At 34.8% G+C, this 23,852-nt stretch overlaps 2 protein-coding genes and 1 long non-coding RNA gene across 3 annotated transcripts; 1 reads left to right on the top strand and 2 right to left on the bottom strand.

Annotated features, from left to right (window-relative positions):
* Positions 1–2,856: 2,856 nt before the first annotated feature.
* Positions 2,857–6,231, top strand: LOC133869173 (probable LRR receptor-like serine/threonine-protein kinase At3g47570). Its single transcript, XM_062306127.1, has 3 exons — positions 2,857–5,557; positions 5,786–6,001; positions 6,038–6,231. Exons 1-3 carry the CDS (start codon positions 2,857–2,859, stop codon positions 6,229–6,231), a joined length of 3,111 nt encoding a protein of 1,036 aa, XP_062162111.1.
* A 2,144-nt stretch (positions 6,232–8,375) lies between these two features.
* Positions 8,376–10,261, bottom strand: LOC133869434 (uncharacterized). Its single transcript, XR_009900450.1, has 3 exons — positions 10,000–10,261; positions 8,753–8,934; positions 8,376–8,570 (listed from the first exon to the last, which is right to left on the bottom strand). It is a non-coding gene; the product is annotated as an uncharacterized LOC133869434 (long non-coding RNA).
* An 11,188-nt stretch (positions 10,262–21,449) lies between these two features.
* Positions 21,450–22,095, bottom strand: LOC133867893 (glutaredoxin-C9-like). The gene has a single exon (XM_062304661.1). The coding sequence runs from the start codon at positions 21,956–21,958 to the stop codon at positions 21,554–21,556; it is 405 nt and encodes a 134-aa protein (XP_062160645.1). The 5' UTR covers positions 21,959–22,095; the 3' UTR covers positions 21,450–21,553.
* Positions 22,096–23,852: the final 1,757 nt, after the last annotated feature.

Genomic DNA, 23,852 nt, shown 5'->3' with positions numbered 1-23,852 from the left:
ATCTCTAAATATGAATGCATTCAATTCTCATGTTTCAAACTTTCATTTCTCTCCCTCTTTCTCTCACATTTTAAATTTTCAGTTCGGTTCAGAATTTCAGTTCTTTGCTTGGTATGTTGTAGAGGGAGAGACTAGCTAGGAAGTGCGGGTAAAAATATTTGTAGCACGAAGAGAACGTGTCTAGCTGGCTTGCAAAAAATTATAATATTCTTTTTTCTTTTTTTTGGGGTTCTTTGAATATAAAGAGAGTTTAACCTTTATAAAGAGCTTGTTAAATAGTAGTTTTTGTGAATTTTATTAATAATTTAGAGAAAAATCAAATATAAAGAGTTTATTATGAGTTCTTTTTTTTAACAAAATAACCGGAGCTACCATGCATTAATCTGAAGAGGCTCGAGGGTAAATACAGTGAATAGAGGCACATCGGCACCCTACACGCTAAGCTAGAAAAATCTGACTTGGGTGCTGCCTACAAATAAAAAAAATATTACAAAGACAAATGTTTGAGCCACTCTTTAACAATAAAGCACCCCTAACAAAGAAAAGATAGCTGATCTAGCTAACAAGTTATAAAAAGTCCAATAAAATTTGCAAATTTAACAGACAAACTTTTAAAAATTACTCTTAAAAAACAGAAAAAAAAAAAAAAAAAAAAAAAAAAAAAAAAAAACAATTACAAAAAGTACCCAACACAAGCCGATGTTGGAAGAAAAACTGTGCATGTCTTGCAGGAACCGGCGGAAAAACATAGATCTGGCCTCAAAAGTAAATATAGATTTGGCCGCTTCCCTACGATATGTCTCGTGTTAGCCTTCCAGCCTGAAGAAACCAAAAACAAGAAAAAACACAAAGCTCCATAGTCCTAGAAGGACTAGGAGACCCAAAGCTTACAGCCTTAAAAAGATTAGGAGAACAAAAGCTCCATTGAATCTAAGCCAAGGGAAAAACAAAAAAACCTCCATAATCCTTGAAGGACTAGGAGGGAAGCACCATTAGGGGAGGGAGGCAAGCCTCCCTCCTCCTCAAACCGTGCATCCCTCTTTCTCAAACACCTCTTTTATTTCTTCTTTTTCTCTCTAGGGCCGGCTATCTCATGAATATAGATTGTAAGAGATTTCGTTAATCGTTGGTGTTGAAACGTTATTATGAGTTCTCTTATTCTGCATTTTTCTTTGAAAAAAGAAATGAAAAATGCTTCTTCGGCAAGTGGGCGGCCCATCTTATAATTGCCAGTTGCCAATGAGACATTATTGATCATTACCCTTAAAATTTTATAGACACCTTGTTGTCTTGTTGGTATCAATAATGTAGATAATTAAGTTTTTTTTTTTTTTTTTTAAAAAAAAAAAAAGGAATTCATTGTGTTTAACTTCAATCGAGTAAATTTTGATTTCAAATGGAATGCTTACTACATTCTTTTAGTTTTCATATATTTTAAAAGATTTTTGTTTTGTGATCTTTAATTTTTGTAAGAGATTTTTTTTAGAAAAAAAAAAAAAAACAAACAAACAAAAAAAAACAAAGACAACAAATAATACACCATTTTGACTTGGCCGTACGTTTACTCCTCCTCAAACAGTGGGTAGATAAGCTCATGAAATGATGCCTACGTTGTGATGAACTTGCCAGATTAATTGCACCTTAACCTGAGATGACTCCCTCGGTCCCTCCTCATTCAGTGAGTCCCCTGACAACCAGGCATATACTCCGACAATTTAGGGCCCTTTGGTGACCAATAACTCTCTTACACATGCATGCAAACACACACACACTCTCTCTCTCTCTCTCTCTCCATAATTTTTCGGCAGCTGCTTGGTAGTACGTCGTTGTCTGATCATGACGGTACTTCTACCACATGAAAATAAAACCCACCCAAAGGATATGATGTACATGGCTACCTGTCTGATTGATCTCCATAGCCTTGTAGATCTAAGAGATGATCTTCAAAGGACCCTCATACTTGATACTTCTGTTGTCTCGTGACAAACTGATATACGATATTACCTTTATTTTAAATTATTTTTAATACTTGATACAATTTTTTTTTATGCCTATTTTTTTTTTCTTGTAGTTGTAAGAGAAATACAATTTATTTTTTTTCTATTTTTTTTTTAAAAAAAAAAAGGTTTTACTTAAGTACAATTTTAACATTGTATATAAGATCTTGATCAACATTCCCATGCAAGGCACACTATTTTTAAAGGTGAGTTCTACTTATGTGCAATTAATCTTAACTATATGTATATGAGTTTTTGGACACACTCTCCCTTACAAGTCAGTTTTCATATGTGAATTCTACATCAGGTTTGAATCAGAAAACGTGAAAAACAAATTTACATTTTTAAACCGCAAGTAAGGAGCGTGTTCGCTCAAAATACACATTTTTTTTTTATTTTAACAACTAATTTTTCAATACAAAGTCTAACAAATTATCTATCACATTCTTTACTTTGTTTAAATATTATCTTTCAATGAAATTTTTGTTGTGCAGGTTGACGGAGAGAGATGAGATATAAAAAAAAAATTAAAAAAAAAAAAAAAAAACACTAAAATTACTCAATGTAGCAAAATGGATGAAAAACACTCTTTTTTAAAGTATTTACTGAAAAAATAAAATGGGTATACTTAGCTCTTATGAATCATATATACGAAGAATCTCCTGGAGATTATCTAATTCAATCGACTTCCTCCTTTTTCACTGCTCACGAGGGCCGAATTCCTCTGTCCCCTTAAAATAAAAGGGCAAGAGTGCTGTGTAAAAGACAACAGAAGCCATTTGTTTCTCCTTAGTGGCCGAAAAAACTAACATCAAAGGGTACCAACCAACCATTAGCGCTTCAGAGTTTTCCCAACTCTATGGGGATTCTCACCTTGAGTTACGCTGTCTCTTGGTCGGCCTTTTGCATACTAGCAGTTGTTTCGGTCTTGTGTTTTGGTTCGACCACCTATGGCATTGGCGGGAATGAGACAGACCGACTTGCCTTGCTTGAATTCAAGGCCAAAATAGTCGATGATCCTTTCATGGTTTTGAGCTCATGGAATGAAACCACCCACTTTTGCCAGTGGCGTGGTGTTACATGTGGTCGCCGGCACCGGAGGGTCACGATGTTGCGCCTGCCATCTCAGAAACTCGTGGGATCTATATCGGCTTTCATTGGAAATCTGAGCTTTCTAAGGTATCTATATCTCTACAACAATAGCTTCAGTCACGAAATCCCACCAGAAATAGGCCGTTTGCATAGATTAGAGATACTACATTTGAACAATAATTCAGTCGGCGGCAGAATTCCTACAAATGTATCGGGGTGCTCTAACCTCAAAGTTATCAAACTTCATTTTAATCAGCTGGCTGGGGAAATTCCTATTGAGGTTGGCTCCTTGTCAAAGCTCAAAACGTTTGCTGTCGCCCGCAACCTACTTACAGGAAGTATCCCCCCATCTCTTGGCAACTTATCGTCACTCGAAGTACTTTATTTATCCTTCAATAATCTAGGTGGGAGTATTCCAACTGCTCTAGGCCAACTTTTGAATCTTACGACTCTCGCACTTTCTGAAAATCAGTTTTCTGGTACCATCCCTCCATCAATCTTCAATCTCTCTTCTATTACAGTTCTTGATGTGGGAGGTAATACAATCCAAGGGAGTCTTCCGTGGGACTTGGGGATAACTCTTCCGAATCTCCAAATCTTCTTCGTTTCCCGTAACAATTTTACTGCAGGCTCCATTCCTTCTTCAATATCCAATGCCTCAAATCTGGAACGACTTATTTTTAATGACAACAAATTTACCGGAAACATGCCTTCTTTCGAAAAGTTGCATAGGCTTAAATTTTTTAGCATTACCTCCAACCACCTAGGAAGTGGGGGAGCTGATGACTTGAGTTTTCTCTGCTCTTTAACCAATGCCACTAGCTTAGAGCTGTTGGCCATAAACGCCAACAATTTTGGTGGACTCTTGCCTGAATGCATCAGTAACTTGTCATCTACTCTTGGAACATTGGAAGTAGGTGACAATAATATAGTTGGAACGATTCCGAGTGGGATTGGGAATCTCGTCAACTTAGAGAGACTCCATATGGGGAATAACAGATTTTCTGGTGAAATTCCTGCTGATATTGGAAAGCTTCAGAGACTACAATCAATGCTTCTTAACATAAACAACCTCTCTGGCAACATCCCGCACTCTCTTGGAAATCTGAGTTTGTTACTCAAACTATCTTTAACGCAGAACAATCTTCACGGAAGCATACCTTCAAGTCTAGGAAACTGCAAATCTTTGCTCTTCTTAAGTCTTTCTAAAAACAATCTCAGTGGTATCATTCCTCCCCAGGTCTTTGGTCTCTCATCCTTGTCGATCGGTCTCTATTTGTACAGTAACCGTTTCACCGGTCCCCTTCCCACGGAAGTTGGAAATCTGAAAAATGTAGGTGAATTTGGTATTTCAGAAAACATGTTAACCGGTGAAATTCCAAGCACTCTTGGAAGTTGTGTTAGCCTGGAGCTTCTAGACATGCATGGCAACTTCTTCCAGGGGGCCATTCCATCAAGTTTAGGTTCATTGAGAGGAATTCAAGAATTAGATCTTTCTCTAAATAATTTGTCAGGAAAAATTCCAGACTTTTTAGTGGGTTTCAACTTGTTGGATCTTTTGAATCTATCTTACAACAATTTTGACGGTATGGTGCCTTCAGACGGCATTTTCAAGAACTCAAGCTCAATCTCAGTTGTAGGAAACAGTAAGCTTTGCGGGGGAATATCAGAGATACACTTGCCTAAATGCAACTTTGGAAAGTCCAACAAGACAAAATTGACCTTGACCATGAAATTAATTATCTCCATAATTTGCGGGCTTCTAGGAGTAATTTTTGTGCTGTCTTTTTTATTTGTTTGTTGGTTAAGAAGGAAAACAAAAGAACCCACTTCAAGTTTTTCAAGAAATTTGCTTTTAAATTTGTCTTACCAAAGTCTCCTAAAAGCCACCGATGGGTTCTCCTCCACAAATTTGCTTGGTGCGGGTAGTTTTGGATCCGTGTATAAAGGAATCACTGACGATGGTCGAATGACAATTGCTGTCAAGGTGCTCAACCTTCTGCGCCGTGGAGCTTCCAAGAGCTTTCTAGCTGAGTGTGAGGCCCTGAGAAACATCAAGCATCGGAATCTTGTAAAGATACTCACAGTTTGTTCAGGTGTTGATTATCAGGGCAATGATTTCAAGGCTCTAGTTTATGAATTCATGGTCAATGGTAGCCTTGCGGATTGGTTGCATCCAACTGCTACAGAGGATGAGGCGCACCAGGAGCAGAGGAATCTGAATCTTTATCAGAGATTGAATATCGCCATTGATGTCGCGAGTGCATTGGAATATCTCCACTATCATTGCCAAACACCAATCCTGCACTGTGACCTCAAGCCGAGCAATGTTCTTTTGGACGATGAAATGATTGGACATGTCGGAGACTTTGGGTTAGCGAGATTCACTCCTGAAGCTGACCATAACTCTTCAGCCAATCAGTCGAGCTCTATTGGCGTAAGAGGAACTATTGGTTATGCGGCTCCAGGTGAATACTCTTTATCATTCCTCAGTTATAGTATTTTTTTCTTCTAAGAACATGTCTAAGTTTGAAGAGGATAAGACAGTTTTATTATGCATTTTCTTCATAATAAAAATTTAGTATTGTGGTATTTTATTTTCTAGTTTCATCACATAGAGAGTATCATAGCATAATTCCTTTCTTAGCATTAGTTATAGCCATATTACAATTTATCATATATATGTTGACTTGCAGAGTATGGTATGGGAAATGAGGTGTCCTCCTATGGTGATATATATAGTTTTGGGATCCTTCTATTAGAAATGTTTACTGGAAAAAGACCCACAGATGACATGTTCCAAGGCACTCTAAGTCTACATTCCTTTGTCCAACAAGCTTTGCCAGAACGAGTGGTCGAGATTGCGGATCCAATTCTTTTTCAAGGAAGAGAAGAAGAGACAGCCATGAATGGTACTGATAATAACAACAGCACTAGAAGAGAAGAAGAGATAGCCATGAACAGTACTAATAATAACAACAACACTAGAAGAAGCAAAATCCAGGAGTGTTTGATTTTGATGTTTGGGATTGGAGTTGCTTGTTCTATTGAACAGCCAAGAGAACGGATGAGCATGAAAGATGTTGTTACTGAGCTTCATTTGGTCAAAAAGAAGCTTCTTAAAACTACAAGTAGACCCTAACATTAACAGGTAATATTGGTAGATTGTTTGTTTCAATTTTGATGATGATTATAAGCTCAATAAATTTTGCCATCTATTTCTTATTTCAATGTTGATGCCAGAGAATGAGAGAATTTTGCTCTCATTAGGTTGAAACATTATAAATCAGCCAATTTTGGACAAGGACCGAGACTCCAACTTCTTGTTCAAGAGTAATGTTATATATAAGACCCATATCTCCTTCTTATCCCTTCAAAAGTGATATGGTTTTCAAAATCACTATTGGATCAAAATCTTATAGTGATCAATCTTAAATTCAATAATAATTTTAAAAACCACACCATTTTTAAGAAAATAAGAGGAGGATTGGAGTCTTTTATATAGCATTATTATGTTGTTCGGTATACTTTGCCCATAAAGCAGAGGACAACCGCTGTCAAAAATAAATAAATAAATAAAAATTGTGTCTTTATTCAATTTATTGCATATAAAAAATTTTCTTGACGCAATCTATCCATCTTTAGTGTCAATTTTAGATAATTTAGATTGGATAAATTAGGGTTTCAACCGGCCGAAATTAGATACTTTTATGATTTAGCTTTAATTTACCAAAATTGATTATTGGGTTATGTAAATAATTGTTAGAATCACACGTTGAACCATTCATTTATAATGGTTTCCAATAAATCTTAGAAAATTTAAAATTGAAGGTCATTTATGCATTAAAATTGGGGATTTTGGTTTTTGGCTTTAATTGTTTCAAAACTAAGGATTTCTTGTGTAACTAGATAATCAAACTACTTGCATGATTGTTTAATTTTGATTAGATGCGATGAATTTGAGAATATAAGCCATTTAGTATTTCGGTTTTTGGTGAAATTAAAGGATTTCATAGAGTTAATTGTTGTATTTTCAATTTGAGAGTTTAAACATGAAATTGAGAAATTTAATTAGTGATTTAATGCATTAAGTTAATCTGACCTAGGGCATATTGGGCTCAAATTGAAAATTTATTAAGGAAACATTATGGATTTTGCGATTTGATTTTAGGTATTAACGTTGAGTAATGTTATTCTTCACACTCATTTCACATTAACTTACGTTGCGTGTTTTAAATGGCTTCTCATGTTAATCACTTTTTTTATGTAAAAAAAAAAAACCACTTACAATACACCACATAAGCCGGTGTGATAAATAGGTGTGAAGAAGAGCATTATTCTTTAAAAGTTTGATTGTATGTGTTGGTTAAAGAGCGTAGAGAAATTTTTGAAATTTTGTATATGTGCACGATTTAAGTAAATTTGGTTAACCATGAGTTTTTTTTCAAACTACCTCAATATGATGTTTCACAAAGAAATAATGGTTGCTAAAAAATTTTGAGTTATCTTAATACTATATGTCTTATTATAATTTCATGTGTCAAACGAATAACGCAAGTCGAGTCATATTTTGTAATGAGATGCATATATGTTTTAATTATTTAAAAGTTAATTTAAATTAATGATAATGGGAATGATGATAAAGTTTATTACTCATAATAGTCTTTTACTTGTATGCATAAAAGTATTTTTAAAATGTTATTGTGTTATGAAAAAGCTAACTTATTACCATGTTTTGCACACACTTGAAAATTAATTAAGTGTACTCTAGTTATTTGATATATTTGTTGTTCAAGTATAATATATTGTTATACATCATGTTAAAATTCATAACAAGATTAAATCTTATTACTCTTTTTCAGATAATACAAGGGTTCAAGACCATTGTAATTTGAGAATATGGAGGTTCTTATGGTTCAAGCTCACAGGGACTTGGTGAGACATCTTATTTGTGTTTGATGAATTAGAATTTGGTTTATATTGATGTTTAAACTTTTTTATTATTATTATTTATTATGTTTGGAGACTTTTTATGTGCTTTTTAGATATTTGGAGTTGGATTGTAATCGTTTAATTGTGAAGTGTTTTATCATTGCATATATTGAGTTTTCAACAACATTGTTGTGGGATCCCTTCTTATGGCCTTGTCTAGTTCAATCTTTGTATTGAGTTTTCGAGTCTTGAAGCTCGACTCAAAGGATGAACTGAGAAGCAGGGATGAACTGAGAAGCAGGGCAAATAATAACAAAGTTTCAATTATATATATCACAATATATACAAGCTAGCTGAATATTTCAAGCAGATAAAGAAAGGGCTCCCACAACTAGAGCATATATATATATATATATATACACAAGCTAGCTGAATATTTCAAGCAGATAAAGAAAGGGCTCCCACAACTAGAGCAGCTCTTAGTTGATTCAGTTTCAAGCTTCTCCCATATCATGAAGCGGAAGGGCGGGGTAGCTGCTTGCCAATTTCCTGCCAAAACAATGCTCAGTCTTCCAAATGCACAAGAATTTCAAAACTATGGACTCCATAGACAAGAGAACTTCTAGAATTTCCTGTCAATCTCAACCGTTCTGAGTTGAATGTAGTGTTTCTTGTTAACATGCAGCTGGTAACAGAAGCAGATATTTATAAAATGTCTATGTCAAAAATACCTCAAACAGCTGAGGTATTTCGCATTTATTGGTCTTCAATGAAACTCAAACAATTTGTCATACCAAATTCTGCAATTAACTCATAGAAGATGAGAGGATGTCATCAATTAACCCATAATTGGCTACTCAAGCTCAAGAACTCAGCCCTTCACCAACCTTAGCGGCCACCACAACCAAAAACCCTACAAAACCATCATGATCGGCCACCATCGAGAACTAGAAAAACCACCATCAACATCTCCTCAATCGACCACCAAAGCACAAACCACATGCAACATTATAATCCCATAAATTACTGCTCCGTTTGTTTCAATATAAAATATTTTTTGTCGTAAAATATTTTCTACGAAATCATTTTTCAGAAAAAATTGATTTTCTTGAAAATATTTTTCGGCATTGGCTCATACGAAAAAAATTACCAACGGCGTAAAACGAAATTCGGCGACGTCCGGCCGCCATCACCAACTTTCGGTCATGCTAGTTAGATTCTGGCTAATTTTGCCAGAATCTTGTCTGCCAAAATCCGACGACTTTGCCAGATTCCGGTAGAAATTTTCAAATTTCGACCAAATTGGCCAGAATCCAGTTGTACTGGTCAGATTCCGACCAATTTGGCCAAAATCTGGCAAAAATTTCCAAATTCCAACCAAACTGGCTGGAATCCGAAAAAAAAAAAAAAAAAAAAAAAAAAAAAAAAAAAGGGCCGGAATCTGGCTGTACTGGTCAAATTCCAGCCAGTTTGGCCGAATTCTGGCGGTGATTGCCGGATTCCGGCGGCCATCACCTGAATCCGGCCAGTGCCGCCAGATTCCGGCAATGGGATATTAAAATTTAGGGATCTTCGGCGGTAGAGTCGAGTTACCAACAAACCTCAATGCCTGGTGGTGGCGGATTCCCTCAAACGTGCGTGCAAGAATAAAAAGTTTAAATCCAGAAAAAGATTTTACAATTTTTCCAAAAATTAAAGAGCCTTTTACGGTCAAACTAAAAATTATTTTCGTTGACCATTATTTTTACCCCAACCAAATGCCGAAAACATTTTTCAAAAAATATTTTATGCCAAAACAAACGGAGCATACAAAGAAAATCAATGGAAACTAATAATCTCTTACCTACCCAAAACGATTCTCCATTCTATTATTCTACAAATAATAACCAATATCACAAAACTGAGAGAAGAAAAAATCAGAAAAAAGGGTGCTCGGGAGAGGGCAAATCTGACGAGATAGAGAGGGAAGATCTTTTACCTTGATGGAACCGGTTGCTACAACTGGTCAACACTCAACCTCACCACCCCCAACTCCGAACGGCAGCCAACAGAACCACCATGAACGACACACACCAAAAATCTTACCTCTCACCCTCTCGGTCTTCTCTGTTTCTTAGAGCTAGAGTTGGAGCTAGAGTGTGCCTTACTTAGACCGTGGGCGATGAGGAACATAGAAAATGCAGAGAGGGAGAGAACAAGTAAAATGAGGAGGAAAAGTGGAGCGAAATGGAAGAGGAAAAGTGGAGTGGAAAAGTGAAAAGCAAAGGCGGAAGAGAAACGTGAAAATGATTAAAAAATAAAATAAAATAAAAAATTCAATAGATCAGGGAATTTGTGAGCCACATTTGGGGTGGAATTCTGACGATAGACAAAATAGAGAAATGATAGAGAGTTTGTTAAAAAAAAAAATCCATATAATTTTTTAAAAAACCTTTGACATGTGTCGACATGTATTTGGAAAGTGTAAATGTTTACAACTTTTGATTCCAATCACATGCTGACACGTGTCAAATTAAAGATATAAAAGAATTGGATAATGACACATGACCTCCTAATGATCGAGTAATGTTAGATATTATACATTTTTATTCCACAATGCTAATGTGCCAATATCAAGTTCTAGGGGTGGCAATTCTTATTTGTATGTCAGGTTCATGTCATATAGAAACAATGACTATATAAGTCAACCCTAATCCGATCTATTAATTAACGGGTAAAACCCCTCAACTTTATCCTTCTAATTTTGTATTGAGTTCCTATCAGGTCCACGGGTCATCAAAAATTGCCCGTCATTATGTCGCGTGTCGGGTTCAAATCGTGTTCAAGCATGAGGATAAGACTATATATGCCAACCTTAACCCGACTCATTTAATTAAACAGGTCAAGTTCCTCAACCCAAACCCTTCAATTTCGTGTTGGGTTCATGTCGTGTTAAAAATTACCATCTCTAGTATCAACGAACCCTTGTTTTAAAAAATAAATAAATCAAAAGGTTAGTTGGTATTGTGGGTTACTTGTAGCATAAAAATATAGTATCTAACATTATTTTTTTTTTCTTATATTCGATCTATTTAAATTTGCTTATATTCAATTTGTGTAATTATTGATATTAAAGAAAAAGAAAATAGATGTTGTTCAAAAATCTATGGGTAGAAATTATAATCCAGAACTAGAAAAAAAAAAAAAAAAAAAAAAAAAAAGTAAGATGAGTTTGAAAATGGTCAATGGAAATGAAGAAGCAGTGGAAGATTTGAAAAATCACACGTATTCTATTTCTGGAAATAGGAAAGTCATGGTCAAATTTCATATCTCTCTCATGATTTCATTGTGGAATATTTCCTGCTGGCCCCTCTGCTTACCCTGCCGTACCAACAACCAACAGCCTCTCTCAATCAAGATATTATCTTGGTTTTTGATATTACATAAATTTTATACATATATATGGCCAACTTAATTAATGTCTTAATTAATCCTGCAAATATACTTTCAAGAAGGATTTATATGGAAGTCTATTGATCAAGTGAGTTGACCCGGCCCAGTAAGTGTTGGATCTTGTTCAAGCAATTTTAGACCTCCAGTTCTCTAGGTTTTAATCGAATTATTTCGATCAATTAAAAAAACTATACCATTTTTTTTTCTTTTTTAAAAGAAAATGTCAACTGCATCGTTAATTAATATCCCATATTTTTCAATAGGCAGGGACGGATTTAGGGGGCCTTGGTATAGGCCATGCCTCCCCCCCCCCCCCCCCTCTCTCCCTCCCTCAATTTTAAAAAGGCAAAAAAAATAAAAATTTAGTGTACTGGTCTCTACCTACACATTATTTTAGCCCCTGACCTTTCCCTATAAAAAATTTTGGCTTCGTCCCTATCAATGAGTGTAACATTTCTCAAAATAAATCATAGAAAAACATCCGATTCAATTAATGTTATTTAGGGTGGAATATTCTTATTCTTGGTTTTTTTTTTTTTATCAAGGTATCCGAAGTAAATAAATTAATTTCAAATGATAAATATTAATTCCACCATGCACCCTCCCTCTCCCAAAAAACAAAGAAAAAAATATTCAAAAAGGAATATTCGACATTTATATATATATGCAGTTGATTTAGGTGTCAAATGATTAACAACAAATTGTAATCTAATTATACTTTTTACCTTTCATAAAATAATGGTTCATGGTTTAATTAATCTAGCTAGTATGTGCATGGAATGAGGCTTTGAGCAAGCACTCCCCCAATCCATTAATTATAACAAATCAAAAAATTATATTTAGTAAATTGTTATACGACTGCCATGTGATTAATTTAGATGATGAGAATAAGCTTTTGATTTTATTTTTTTTCCCTTTAAAAAAACTCTTACTCATTCAAAAGCTGATTTTTACCGTCACATTATTTCAATTACATAATAATCGTATAACAATCTACTAAATATCTTTAATCTAAGAAAATCTCTAGCTCAAGCACGTATTGTCTAAATAACTTTCTAATGTGCATCTGATTTATTTTGTTGTTGCGGTTGTGAGAGCTTCATCGGTCGCCGTTATGGTTGTTAGTTTTTTTTCCAGTGGAAATATTTTTCGTGCCGGCACCAAACGTCTCTCATCTTCTATATCCTTCTGTGAATCCCCTACAATGTTTGCATCTTCAGATCGACTAGACTGCTGTTTTTGTTGTCTTATTTGGTATTTGCGATCTATATGTAGTGCATTTTATTGTGCACTTTCTGTAGTTCAGGAGAGGGCATGGCCCCTATAGGACCTCCTTCTAGTTTCGTTCTTGGTTCATATAAACTTGTCTGACCGACTCCATTATTTATTACTGGTTCGTGTATCAATTTTTTAAGAGAAATACTTGCCTTACAACCCCTACCCAACTTTCACACAACCTCCACTCACATATGTGTGGGACCCACGTGCATAGGACTCACACACATGTGAGTGGGAGTTGTGTGAAAGTTAGGTGAGAGTTGTGAGTGTATCATCTCCCATTTTTTAAAGGATATAGTTTTTTTCCAAACTATTTTAAAAGAATATATTGGACTTTTTTTAATCAAGGCTGGACCATAGACCATGGCCCATGGCAAAAGAGTCCATGGATCCAGATCGACTGCTCCAATAATTGGGTGGGAGGAAGGACCGCGAATGCTGCATAAAAGGGAAAAATGGGAGCACCCTACCAGATCAACGAGGGAATTCTCAAAATCAAACAAAACCAATCAAAGTGGAGAGGATGTACCTCAAACAATTATACATGAATTTCAAAGCCCCTGAACCCCAAATTTCCTAAAACCCATCAATTAACTACCAATGCCATGGACAATTCGACTACCAAAAATCATAATTTTCCCTCATGAAAATCAAAGAACCATTGAAATCTTGAAGACCGATCATGAATGAGAAGAAACACAGGCTCACGGAGCTCAAAGACTCACCTTCAACCGAGCGAAGAAAGAGGGACAAAGAGAGGCCGAGCGAGCGAGAGAGAGAGAGAGAGAGAGAGAGAGAGGAAGAGAGAATTTCAGAGACAGCTATGAAGAGGGACAGAGAAACGGTGAGATGCGCTTAAAAAACGTAAGAAATGTAGAAATCTGATTCGAAAGGAAAGTCGGTGGGTGTCGCCGATGGTATTCGTTCGTTAAATTCGAAAGCTGGCAGTCAGAGAAGAAACGTCGTGGAAAAGTGAAAACCAACGGCAGGGACTTGGGCTCAAATGCAGTAAAGCCCAATGTTTTATCAAAAAAAATATGAAAAAAAATTAATTAATTAAGAAAAAATTATGCTAATTTGGTAGGAACTGATTGGTGCACTACACCAAAACAACATGGACACAACACCTCCTCACATGAGGGTGGGGCCCAAGTAAATACACACTGGGCCCGGAAAATGTTAGATTTACAACACCAATACAACAACTGTACAACAATCCCTCACATGAGGATGGGTCCCACATACTGGAGCCCACCCTCATGTGAGGGGTTGTTGTACAATTGTTGTATTGGTGTTGTACACGAATCAAATCTCCACTGGGCCCCACCCTCATGTGAGGGGACAAGGTGTTGTGCCCATATTGTGTTGGTGTTGTAAAACTAGCATTTCCCAATCCATTAAGATAATTTTAGATTTTGTTGGGTAACTCTATTGTGGAATTCTAAAAATCTTAATCATTATTCTTTAATTAAGTGATTTGAATTTTGTTTAAGGATTTTTAAAAGTTTAATTTGAAAATAATGATTAAAATGTTAAGAATTTAATCGTGAAATTACTCTCTTAATTAATTTTTATTTGCCCATGTAAAAGCATCGACTTTGGAAACTATAATTGGTCACATCCTACTTATCCTTTTTTATATATTTAAATTTGTTTTTTTTTAAGAGTTGTAAGTGGGTAATGGTCTATTCAGGACAAGATCCTCTCCGGTTAGTATAAAAATAAGGATAAAATTATCCCTTTATATTTTAGACAATTTTTTCCTTTCACCTAAATTAATTGGCTCCTCTCCGATTCAAATGACCCGGAGAGGATTGAAATGCGGCTCTTTCATTCATATAGTAGATCACATACATGTAATTTGGCCGCATCGAATTTGGAAAGAACTAATTACAAGTTACCTATTTGATGAGTAGTTAAGTCACACGCCCAGACCAAATTCAGTATTATATTTGTGAAATAAAATGTAGACAAATCACAAAGAGCAAATACATTGCTAGATACACATAGCTGTACTTTTAAAATTTGTGCATAGTTTGAGACGGAACTTGATGATAAGCACTTGCCCCTTCCCTTCCTCAATATCCTGATTGACTTTTAGGCGAAACATAATGACATGAAACACGTCAATCACTCCAATCGCTGATCTGAACGTACTACTCCAATTGGGCAATCATCTTTTCCATTTCATGGTTAGAATTTTAAGTTGATGCATTTAACGGTATATATAATGCCATATCATTTAAATTTGTTAAAAAAAATGTGTGAACATTAACAATATGTACACTATTAAATGCACAAACTTTAAATATTGATCATGAAATGAATACTATTTATTTTCATTTAAAATTGAGAGGATCCTATTCCACTCCAACCTCTCACTCCTATTGCGTCTCGATCAGTAACGGAGGGAGCAGGGCCTGTAAGGGTCATCCCCTCCCCTCCCCCTCCAAAAAAAAAAATTTCTAGGAAAAAAAAATTATTTAAGGATGAAAAAAAATTCTAAAAAAAATAAATTATTTTTAGCCCATCGGCCCCTTCTCAACAAATTATGTTGGCCCTATGCAATAAAATTTTTGGTCATATTCACTAATTTTATTTTATTTTTGCCTTACCCAAATAAACATAAAAAAAGTCCTTAATTTTCTAGTTCTAGGCCATATTAATCAAATAGGTTAACACGTGCCACCGGAGCCTACAAGTAAATCAGGTATGTCCATGATTTTTTAGTTCTAGGCCAACGAGAACCAGTCGATATTACATCTTGACACCAAATTTGAGAAATAAGTTAGACGGTTTTATGCAATAGCATTACAGTAGACCGACGATTTACGAAATATTTATACAACCCATAAGATAATGAAGTTGAAGCGTGCGATTCGTGGTGAGGGTGATCCCTAGACAGGTTGTCGTTCACATGCTCAAAATTTGACTACAAAATCATAGATGTGAAGTTTCGATCTAGATCTACAGAGAGAAGATGAGAGAGGCTGAGAGAGGGGTTGAGAGATTCTTGAGGTAAAACTGCTGGCGGTGAGGTTTAGAGACGTTTGTGAGAGAGAGGATATCAAATCTCATTGAATGTAGCCTGTGTGGGTAGTTGAGAGCATTTACTCTTTGAGTCTGTCGAAGTGAGAAACCAAAGAGTCAAGAAGAATTGAAGAAGGGACAATTTAAAAGTGAAGCTACCCGATTATTTTACAAATTATTTACTACCACGTGAGTGAGTTTGTAAATAACTATACAGCAAAAATTGTATAATCCTTGTGCTCTGACAAAGAACTTGATTGTTTGAAGCTAATATGTCATTCCAGTCTGCCACTTTATCCGGTGGAAATGAATGAATTCAATAGAATTGGATTCTATATATATATATATAACTCTTGTTAATAGCACCTCATATATATTGTACACTAGACATGTTAAAACTCGATTGTACAGTTGTTGAACTTGGCTTAATAGATGATTTTAATCTAGAGTCTCATCTTCCTATTTATCTAGGTTTGCAATTTCAAAAAGTGCAATTAGAAATAACAATTTTAAAATATGCAATTTAAAAACATGATTTTTAAAAACACAAGCAAGTGTTTATCCTTTAAAATTGCAGTTTAACATTTAAAATTATGCGTTTTAAAAAAAAAAAAAAATACTTGCCTTCTATTTAAAAACGAATATTTTCTGCAATTACAATTTTTGTAAAAATGCAATCCCAAATTATTTATGTTTTGCAATCTGGTTTAAAAAAATCGCATTTTTTTACCTGCGAAATCACAATGTCAAGCGCAATCGAATTGATTGAAAGAGTTTGTAATGAAATGAATAATTATTTTTGTATATTGACATTCTCAATGGGTAAAGATATAAACACATACAGGAGAATAGAGGCTCCATAAATTATGGAATTACAATGATTACGGGTGCGTTTAGGATTGCGATTTCGTAGACAATAAGTGCGATTGTAAACCAAATCGCAGAACATAGATCGTTTGGGAACTGCGTTTTTAAAAATTGCGATCTGAAAACTCAGAAAATCTACTTTTTCAAATCGCAAATAAGATGATGCTTTTTTGAAAACGCATAATTTTAAAGGCTAAACTGCGATTTTGCCAAACGTTTAACTGCGTTTTTAAAAATCATTTTTTTTCAAATCGCACATTTTAAAATCGTTATTTTAATTCGCACTTTTTGAAATCGTAAACACAAACGGACCCTACAAATATATTACTCTTGGGTCAAGAATTCTCGGGACCCAATCAAATACAAGACGTATTGTTACGAAGACCCTAGAGAGGCCCAATATTCTGACCCGAGCCCAAGAAAAGGCCCGCTGCTGAAAAGGTGAGTAGTGCTGAAAAGGTGAGTATATATTCTACTTCTTTTTCTGTAAAAGAAAGGTGATCAGTATATGTCTCATATATTGATCACAAATTAAACTTTAATTGTTGCTTTCTATATCACCAGCTAGACTTCTGTCACGTACGAACATTGGGTTAAGAGAGCAACACCTATCATGTTATAGGTCTGCATCATTAATTAGAAAAAAATAATAAATAAATAAATAAAGACCTACCACACTTTAACGTTAAAGTCATCAATAATACTTGATATTATCAATATCTGATGATGTTATCCCACCTCATTGAAATTATAGTTTAAAATCATTATTAGTCTTGTACTTTATCTATTTTTTAAAAAATATTAAATTTAACCCACATAAAATGAGAGATTTTTGAAACTTTTAAGGGTTAAATACCACGTTGGTACGGACATTTGATTTGCAATTTTATCAAATAATTCCCTAAGTTTTCAAAATTATGCTACTTGAATTTTATACATTTTTTATTTATTATTTCCGTTAATATTTAATAAAGAAAACTAAGAGCATCCCCGACAAGCTCTTCTACTTTTATTATTTTAATTATCACTTTTAAAAAACTTCCTCCATCAAATTTTCTAAATATTTCTCTACTTTTACTAAATATTACTTTTTTATTAGTTTTGAGCTACCGCTTCTTAACAACTTTTAACTATCACAAGAATCTACCTCAAATCCTATTAATTGCAAAAGACGTAGTATTTGGATTTAGCATTTATTGGTCTTCAATGAAACTGAATTAACATTGTCAATTCACCCTTAAATTAATTTTTGTTAAAAAAAAAAAAATCTATATAATTCTTTTTAAAAACCTTTGACATGTGTCGACATGTATTTGAAAAGTGTAAATGCTTACAACTTTCGATTCCAATCAAATGCTGACACGTGTCAAATTAAAGTTGTAAAATAATTAGATAATGACACATGACCTCCTAACGAGTAATGTTAGATATTATACATTTTTATCCTACAGTGCTAACGTGACAATATCAACTAGGGGTGGCAATGTTGTATTTGTATGTCAGGTTCAAGTCGTGTTGAGTGGGTATAAATTATATAGTTCAACTCTAACCTGACCTATTAATTAAAACAGGTCAAATTCCTCAACCTTAATCATCTAATTTTGTATTGGGTTCGTATCGATTCCGCGGGTCATCAAAAATTGTCTGTCATTATGTCACGTGTCAGTTTCAGATCATGTCGAACCATGAATATAAGACTATATATGTCAACTTTAACCCAGCCTATTTAATTAAACGGGTCAAGCCCATCAACTCAAAACCCTTTAATTTCGTGTTTTGTTAAAAATTGTCATCTCTAGTATCAACAAACCCTTGTTTTAAAAAATAAATAAATCAAAAGGTTAGTTGGTTCCGTCACATCAACATTATGAGATAAAAATGTAATATCTAACATTATTCTTTCTTATATTTTATCCATCTAAATTTGCTTATATTCTATCTGTATAATTATTGATATTAAAGATCGAAAAAGAAAATAGATGTTGTTCAAAAATCTATGGGTAGAAATTATAATCCAGAAAAAAAAAAAAAAAAAAAAAAAAAAAAAAAGGTCAGATGAGTTTGAAAATGGTCAATGGAAATGAAGAAGCAGTGGAATATTTGAAAAATCACACGTATTCTATTTCTGGAAATAGGAAAGTCATGGTCAAATTTCATATCTCTCTCATGATTTCATTGTGGAATATTTTTAATTCACAAATCCGGCAATTCAAATGAAAAAAATATATATATATCAAAAATAAATTTCTGATCATCATGTAGGAATTTCCTGCTGGCCCCTCTGCGTATCCTGTCGTACTTACCAACTGCCTCCCTCAAGATATTTTCAACTACACAATTTTCTGGGTTTTTTTTGGTAATTATGGTCAGTAAAATATTCAAAAAGGAGATGATTTTCTCCGATTCTTAAAAGGAGATGATGCAATAAATCAAGGTATACGAAGTAAATAAATTAATTTCAAATTCCACCATGCACCCCCTCTCCCAAAAAACAAAGAAAAAAAATATTCAAAAAGAAATATTCGACATATATATGCAGTTGATTTAGGTGTCAAATGATTAACGACAAATTGTAATCTAATTCTACTTTTTACCTTACATAAAATAATGATTCAGGGTTTAATTAATCTAGCTACTAGCTATATATATATATATATATAGAGAGAGAGAGAGAGAGAGAGAGAGAGAGAGAGAGAGAATTCAATATTTTATTTTTTAAAGCTAGAGAATTATTAATGAGATTGCATTAATCCTTTTGAGGCTTTGAGCATACAAGCACTCCCCTAATCCATTAATTATAAAAAAATTGAAAAATTATATTTAGTAAACCGTTATACAATTATCATGTGATTAATTGGAATGATGATGAGAAAGTGAAAATAAGATTTTTTTTTTTTTTTTTTTTTAATTTTTACTCATTCAAAAGCTAATTTTTATCGTCACGTCATCTCAATCACATAACAATCATGAAACAGTCTACTAAATATCATTAATTTAAGAAAATTTCAAACTTAGGCACTTATTGTCTAGATAACTTTTTAATGTGTTTTGTTGTTGCGGTTGTGAGAGCTTCATCGATCGCCGTTATGGTTGTTAGTTTTTCCAATGGTAATATTTTTCATGTTGTTACTAAACGTCTCTCATCTTCTATCACAAATCGATCGACTGGATTGTCATTTTTGTTGTCTTATGACAGGTCTTTCATTCTCTCTTTCTTTTCTGATCAAGAATGACAACATCTTCGATCACCTAATAACATTTTTTTAAAATTTTTTTTCATTTTCATTGGACGAAGAACTTGATCAAATTCTTTAAACTTTTTTTGAATAGTTGACTTAATTGTACCCAATCCTGGCATTAAGGAGAACATTGTTATTACCCCCACTCATTGTGCTGCATGGATTAATTATTGTTCGTACGTACTGAAATGAACATCGTTATTACCCCCGGCTCATTATGCTGGATTATTGTTTGTACGTACTAATTATGCAACAAGACTACCAGTTAAACATATGCATGCACGTACGGCTTCTCGAATTCTGATCGATCACAGCTTTGAAACGTGTCTTAAACCAATGCAACTGAAGATGGCCAGGCCAGCTTCTTCCCATCCCTTTTAAGGTGCATTTTATCTGTCAGATCACCTCTATATATATTGAAAACGTGTCCAAAAGCAATAAGAGAATGGAGAGCAAATGTCAGATTATTTAGCCCTACTGTCTTGTATCGAAACGTGTCATGCACAAACCAATTATATAAGTGAACATTATGCATACATATCACTAGCTGAGAATAGCCCCTACTGCCTGCATCATAAATTGTAAACATTTCCACCCTTTATCAATTATTGTCCCCCGCGGGCCTTAGTAAAGATACTCTTCGTATTCATTTATCATATCCATTTTAAACGAATTAACATACGCAACGTAGCGTCTTTACATTACTCTCGTTGCCAGCCTCATCAAAAGATAAGCATGAGGAATTAAATAATCAAAATGGTTGAAGATAAATTCAAATGCATTGTGATCAAAGCAACATAAACTAAGGGACACAATATGATTTTCTTCATTTTATTTTTAAAATTTAAAATTAATGCATCTAACGGTGTATGTGATGTCAATGTTAACACGTCTTTTTTTTAAAACAGAAAAGGAAATAAAGAAATAAGATTAGCTGATCAATTAGATGTCAATCATCATACATGTTTTGAGTGATTTTTTTTTGTCAGCGACTTAAAAAATTTTAAAAAAAATTACTTAAAACATATCATGTCAGGTCACGTCTCATCAAAAAATAAGCGCTAGGAATTAATTAATCAAAATGGTTGAAGATCTAAAGAGGCTAAATTAGGTTTGCCACTCTTTTATTAAGGGGGGAAAAGTAAAATGATGAGCTGATTAATTGGATGCCAATCATTTTCTCTGAAGATACCATCAGTAATTAATCCGTAGCTCTGCGGTTTCGCGTGCCATGCAAGCCCTCAGTGTCTGATACGGACCATGACGTATGAACCCGCTTTATTGTCCACCGATGACCGACCATATCTTTGCATGGTGGCTCTATCTCTATTATCCTCTTTATTCCACCGCCGGCACCATAAAATCCGGCAACTTGGTCCTCCTATTTTCTCTTAATGACAATCTTTTAATTACAACCCTAATGAAAGAGAAAAATGAAAAGGAAATATTTCAAAACTAAACTATTTTTAATGTGTAAAACAGTTTAATAATCCAAGAGTTTGATGATAATAAGTTGTATTAGATTGATCCGATCCATATATCAAAGAAACAAGAAAAGATAAACAAAGACGGTCCAGTAGTCCGAAAGACAAACATAGCATATAGTAAGAAAAAAAAAAATGAAAAGGACAGTTAGATGAGTCATGATAAGCATATTCCGGTCATCAATGTCAGGGAAATATGAAGTCAGAGCCAGAGAGCGCCGGCGTCCTTGAGGAGAGGCACGAGGGAGCCATTGATGTGGCATGCCATGAGGGTTTCGACGCCGCCCAAGAACTTGCCGCCGACGAAGACAGCGGGGACGGGCTTCTGGCCGTCGGGGCAGAGCTCGTAGAGGACGGCCTGTATGTCCGGTCCGGCGGCGTGCTCGTCGAGCTCGATGATGACGGGGCCGACGCCGAGGCCGAAGAGGAGGCGCTTGGCCACAGTGCACATGCAACACCCGCTCATGCTGAACACCACAACCGCGTTGCAAGCCGCCAGCTGTCTCACCGTCTCGTATGGGCTGTCCAGCTTCACCGCTTCTGCTGCGTCGCCGTTGATGGCCATCCCGCTGTCCATTCCGATTCCGGATTTCTGTGCTACCTGCATGCTTGAGTAGTGTAGAAAATATAAAGCTTTTTAGGTTTAATTTACTGGAAAAAGCTATAGAGTTAAGGTTTCAAATGGACTCCTTTATATGATTAAAGAGAGAGCGTGAGAGGAAAAGGTGGCCGGAGAAACGAAGGGTTGAACTTCTGTTATATTAGAGAAAGAGAGAGAGAGAGAGGTGAGTGAGAAATGAGAGAGAAGAAGAGAGTGAGAGAGAGTGTGGCTTTTTATGGTACTAGTACTAGTGAAGTTGGGAAGCCCAATGAAGAAAAATTGAATCCCAAAGGTTTCCTAGGGTTAGCAAATATTTAAAGAATATGCACATTTGCAAAGTAAACATAAATGTTTTTATAAATTGGGTTATAAGAGTTCCTACTCCCTATTATCCATCTTTTAAAGAAGTGACGTGTTTTTAAGAAGAAAAATTAAACAAATTTGTCCTTTAATCATATCATTTTTAAATTTATCATTAGATTTATGAGACTCACATATTTAAATAAATAGACATGTTACTTAACACACTTGAGTTATTCTTTCATCCTCTCATTTTAAAAATTAATCATTAGATCTATAGGATTCACGTACACAGGACTCACTTGTATATTCTACAGATCTAATGGTTAATTTTCAAAATGAAAAAATAAGAGAAGAACATGAAAATACAAGATTGCATTTTTCATTAAAGAATTAATGCGCAAAGGTATATATATATATATATATTACAAAAAAATTGTGAGTAAAAAAAAAAAACATAGTTTTTACTTGCTTATAAAACACATGTAACATTTTAAATATCGTGTCCTAAAAGTTTCTACAACTTAATTTATAAATATTTTATGTCAAAGTAAACACAACAAATATAAAAAAGCATCATTGACAAAAGATATATATATATATATAGCATAAGAGAGAGAGATATAGCCATATAGGGCAAGATGCTGCAGAAACCTTTGGAGTTTGGACCCGGCAAACTCTGACGGCTAGAGCTCTGGTTATATATATATATATATATATATCTTCGACTGTACGGACACACCTTAACCATCTACCTCGAGAGCCAGAGGCATGGGCTTCTTTTGTTTTTTTGACGTGAAGATATATATATATATATATATGAATAAATATAGACTAAAAAGCGCCGGTCAATGAGTCAAAGTGAGACCATATATCGGGAGGTCACACATAATCAACTCGGCCTTACAAATGGGACCCGCAAAGGGAAAATCCCAACGGAAAAAATCCGGGTTAGTCACGCAAAAATACAACGGCCTGAGCTCTGGCCTCTGAGGGCTTTCTGGGGAGTACCGGCGTGGGACAGGTGTAAGGTGTTCAGGCTGTACTGCCGCTGCTTACTCATGCAACTGCGACTCTCTTTTGACGCGTGAGAGGGAGCCTCCGGTACGGCCTTTTTTCAACGGCTAAACTTAAAAAGCCTTTGAACAAAAAAAAAGGTTTTCCTAAACTGGAACTTGTAGTTGTGTATGGGTTGGGAAACCGACAGGCCGACAAACAACGCCTGAAACGCCGTCGTTGGACGGTCAGCCTACTGCCTATCGCTTTCGTTTGCGCTGCGTCCTTCTCGAGGACAGTGACGCCGTCAGTTTTACCCTATGCCTCTGCCCTCTTGTATGTTAAACCTCACTGCATTACCCTAGGATCCCACAAAAGATATTAGAGTCCCTACTCATTTTGTCCTTTTCTATGTTTTTCCGAGCCATTTTTGTCCTCAATTCAATTCATAAACAGCTAACAAACATCCAAGAAAAGGAAATGAAATTTAAAGAAATTGATGTTATTGTTCTTAATAATAGATTTCTAAGAATTTAAAAAAAAATTGACAAGCGATTGTAAGAGAATTGAGACCTATTTAATCGGATAAGTAATTAAATAGCTT

The sequence above is a fragment of the Alnus glutinosa genome, chromosome 5 (genome assembly GCF_958979055.1).
Source record: "Alnus glutinosa chromosome 5, dhAlnGlut1.1, whole genome shotgun sequence".
Lineage (NCBI taxonomy): Eukaryota > Viridiplantae > Streptophyta > Magnoliopsida > Fagales > Betulaceae > Alnus > Alnus glutinosa.
This window is presented reverse-complemented; position numbering and strand designations above follow the sequence as displayed.

What these genes read in the sequence shown, in the direction of transcription:
- LOC133869173 (XM_062306127.1), top strand. Translation starts at nt 2,857, where the DNA reads ATGGGGATTCTCACCTTGAGTTACGCTGTCTCTTGGTCGGCCTTTTGC. An exon ending in TATTGGTTATGCGGCTCCAG is followed by an intron (nt 5,558 to 5,785) that starts GTGAATACTCTT and finishes GTTGACTTGCAG; the next exon opens with AGTATGGTATGGGAAATGAG. An exon ending in AGAAGAGACAGCCATGAATG is followed by an intron (nt 6,002 to 6,037) that starts GTACTGATAATA and finishes GAAGAGAAGAAG; the next exon opens with AGATAGCCATGAACAGTACT.
- LOC133867893 (XM_062304661.1), bottom strand. Translation starts at nt 21,958, where the DNA reads ATGCAGGTAGCACAGAAATCCGGAATCGGAATGGACAGCGGGATGGCC.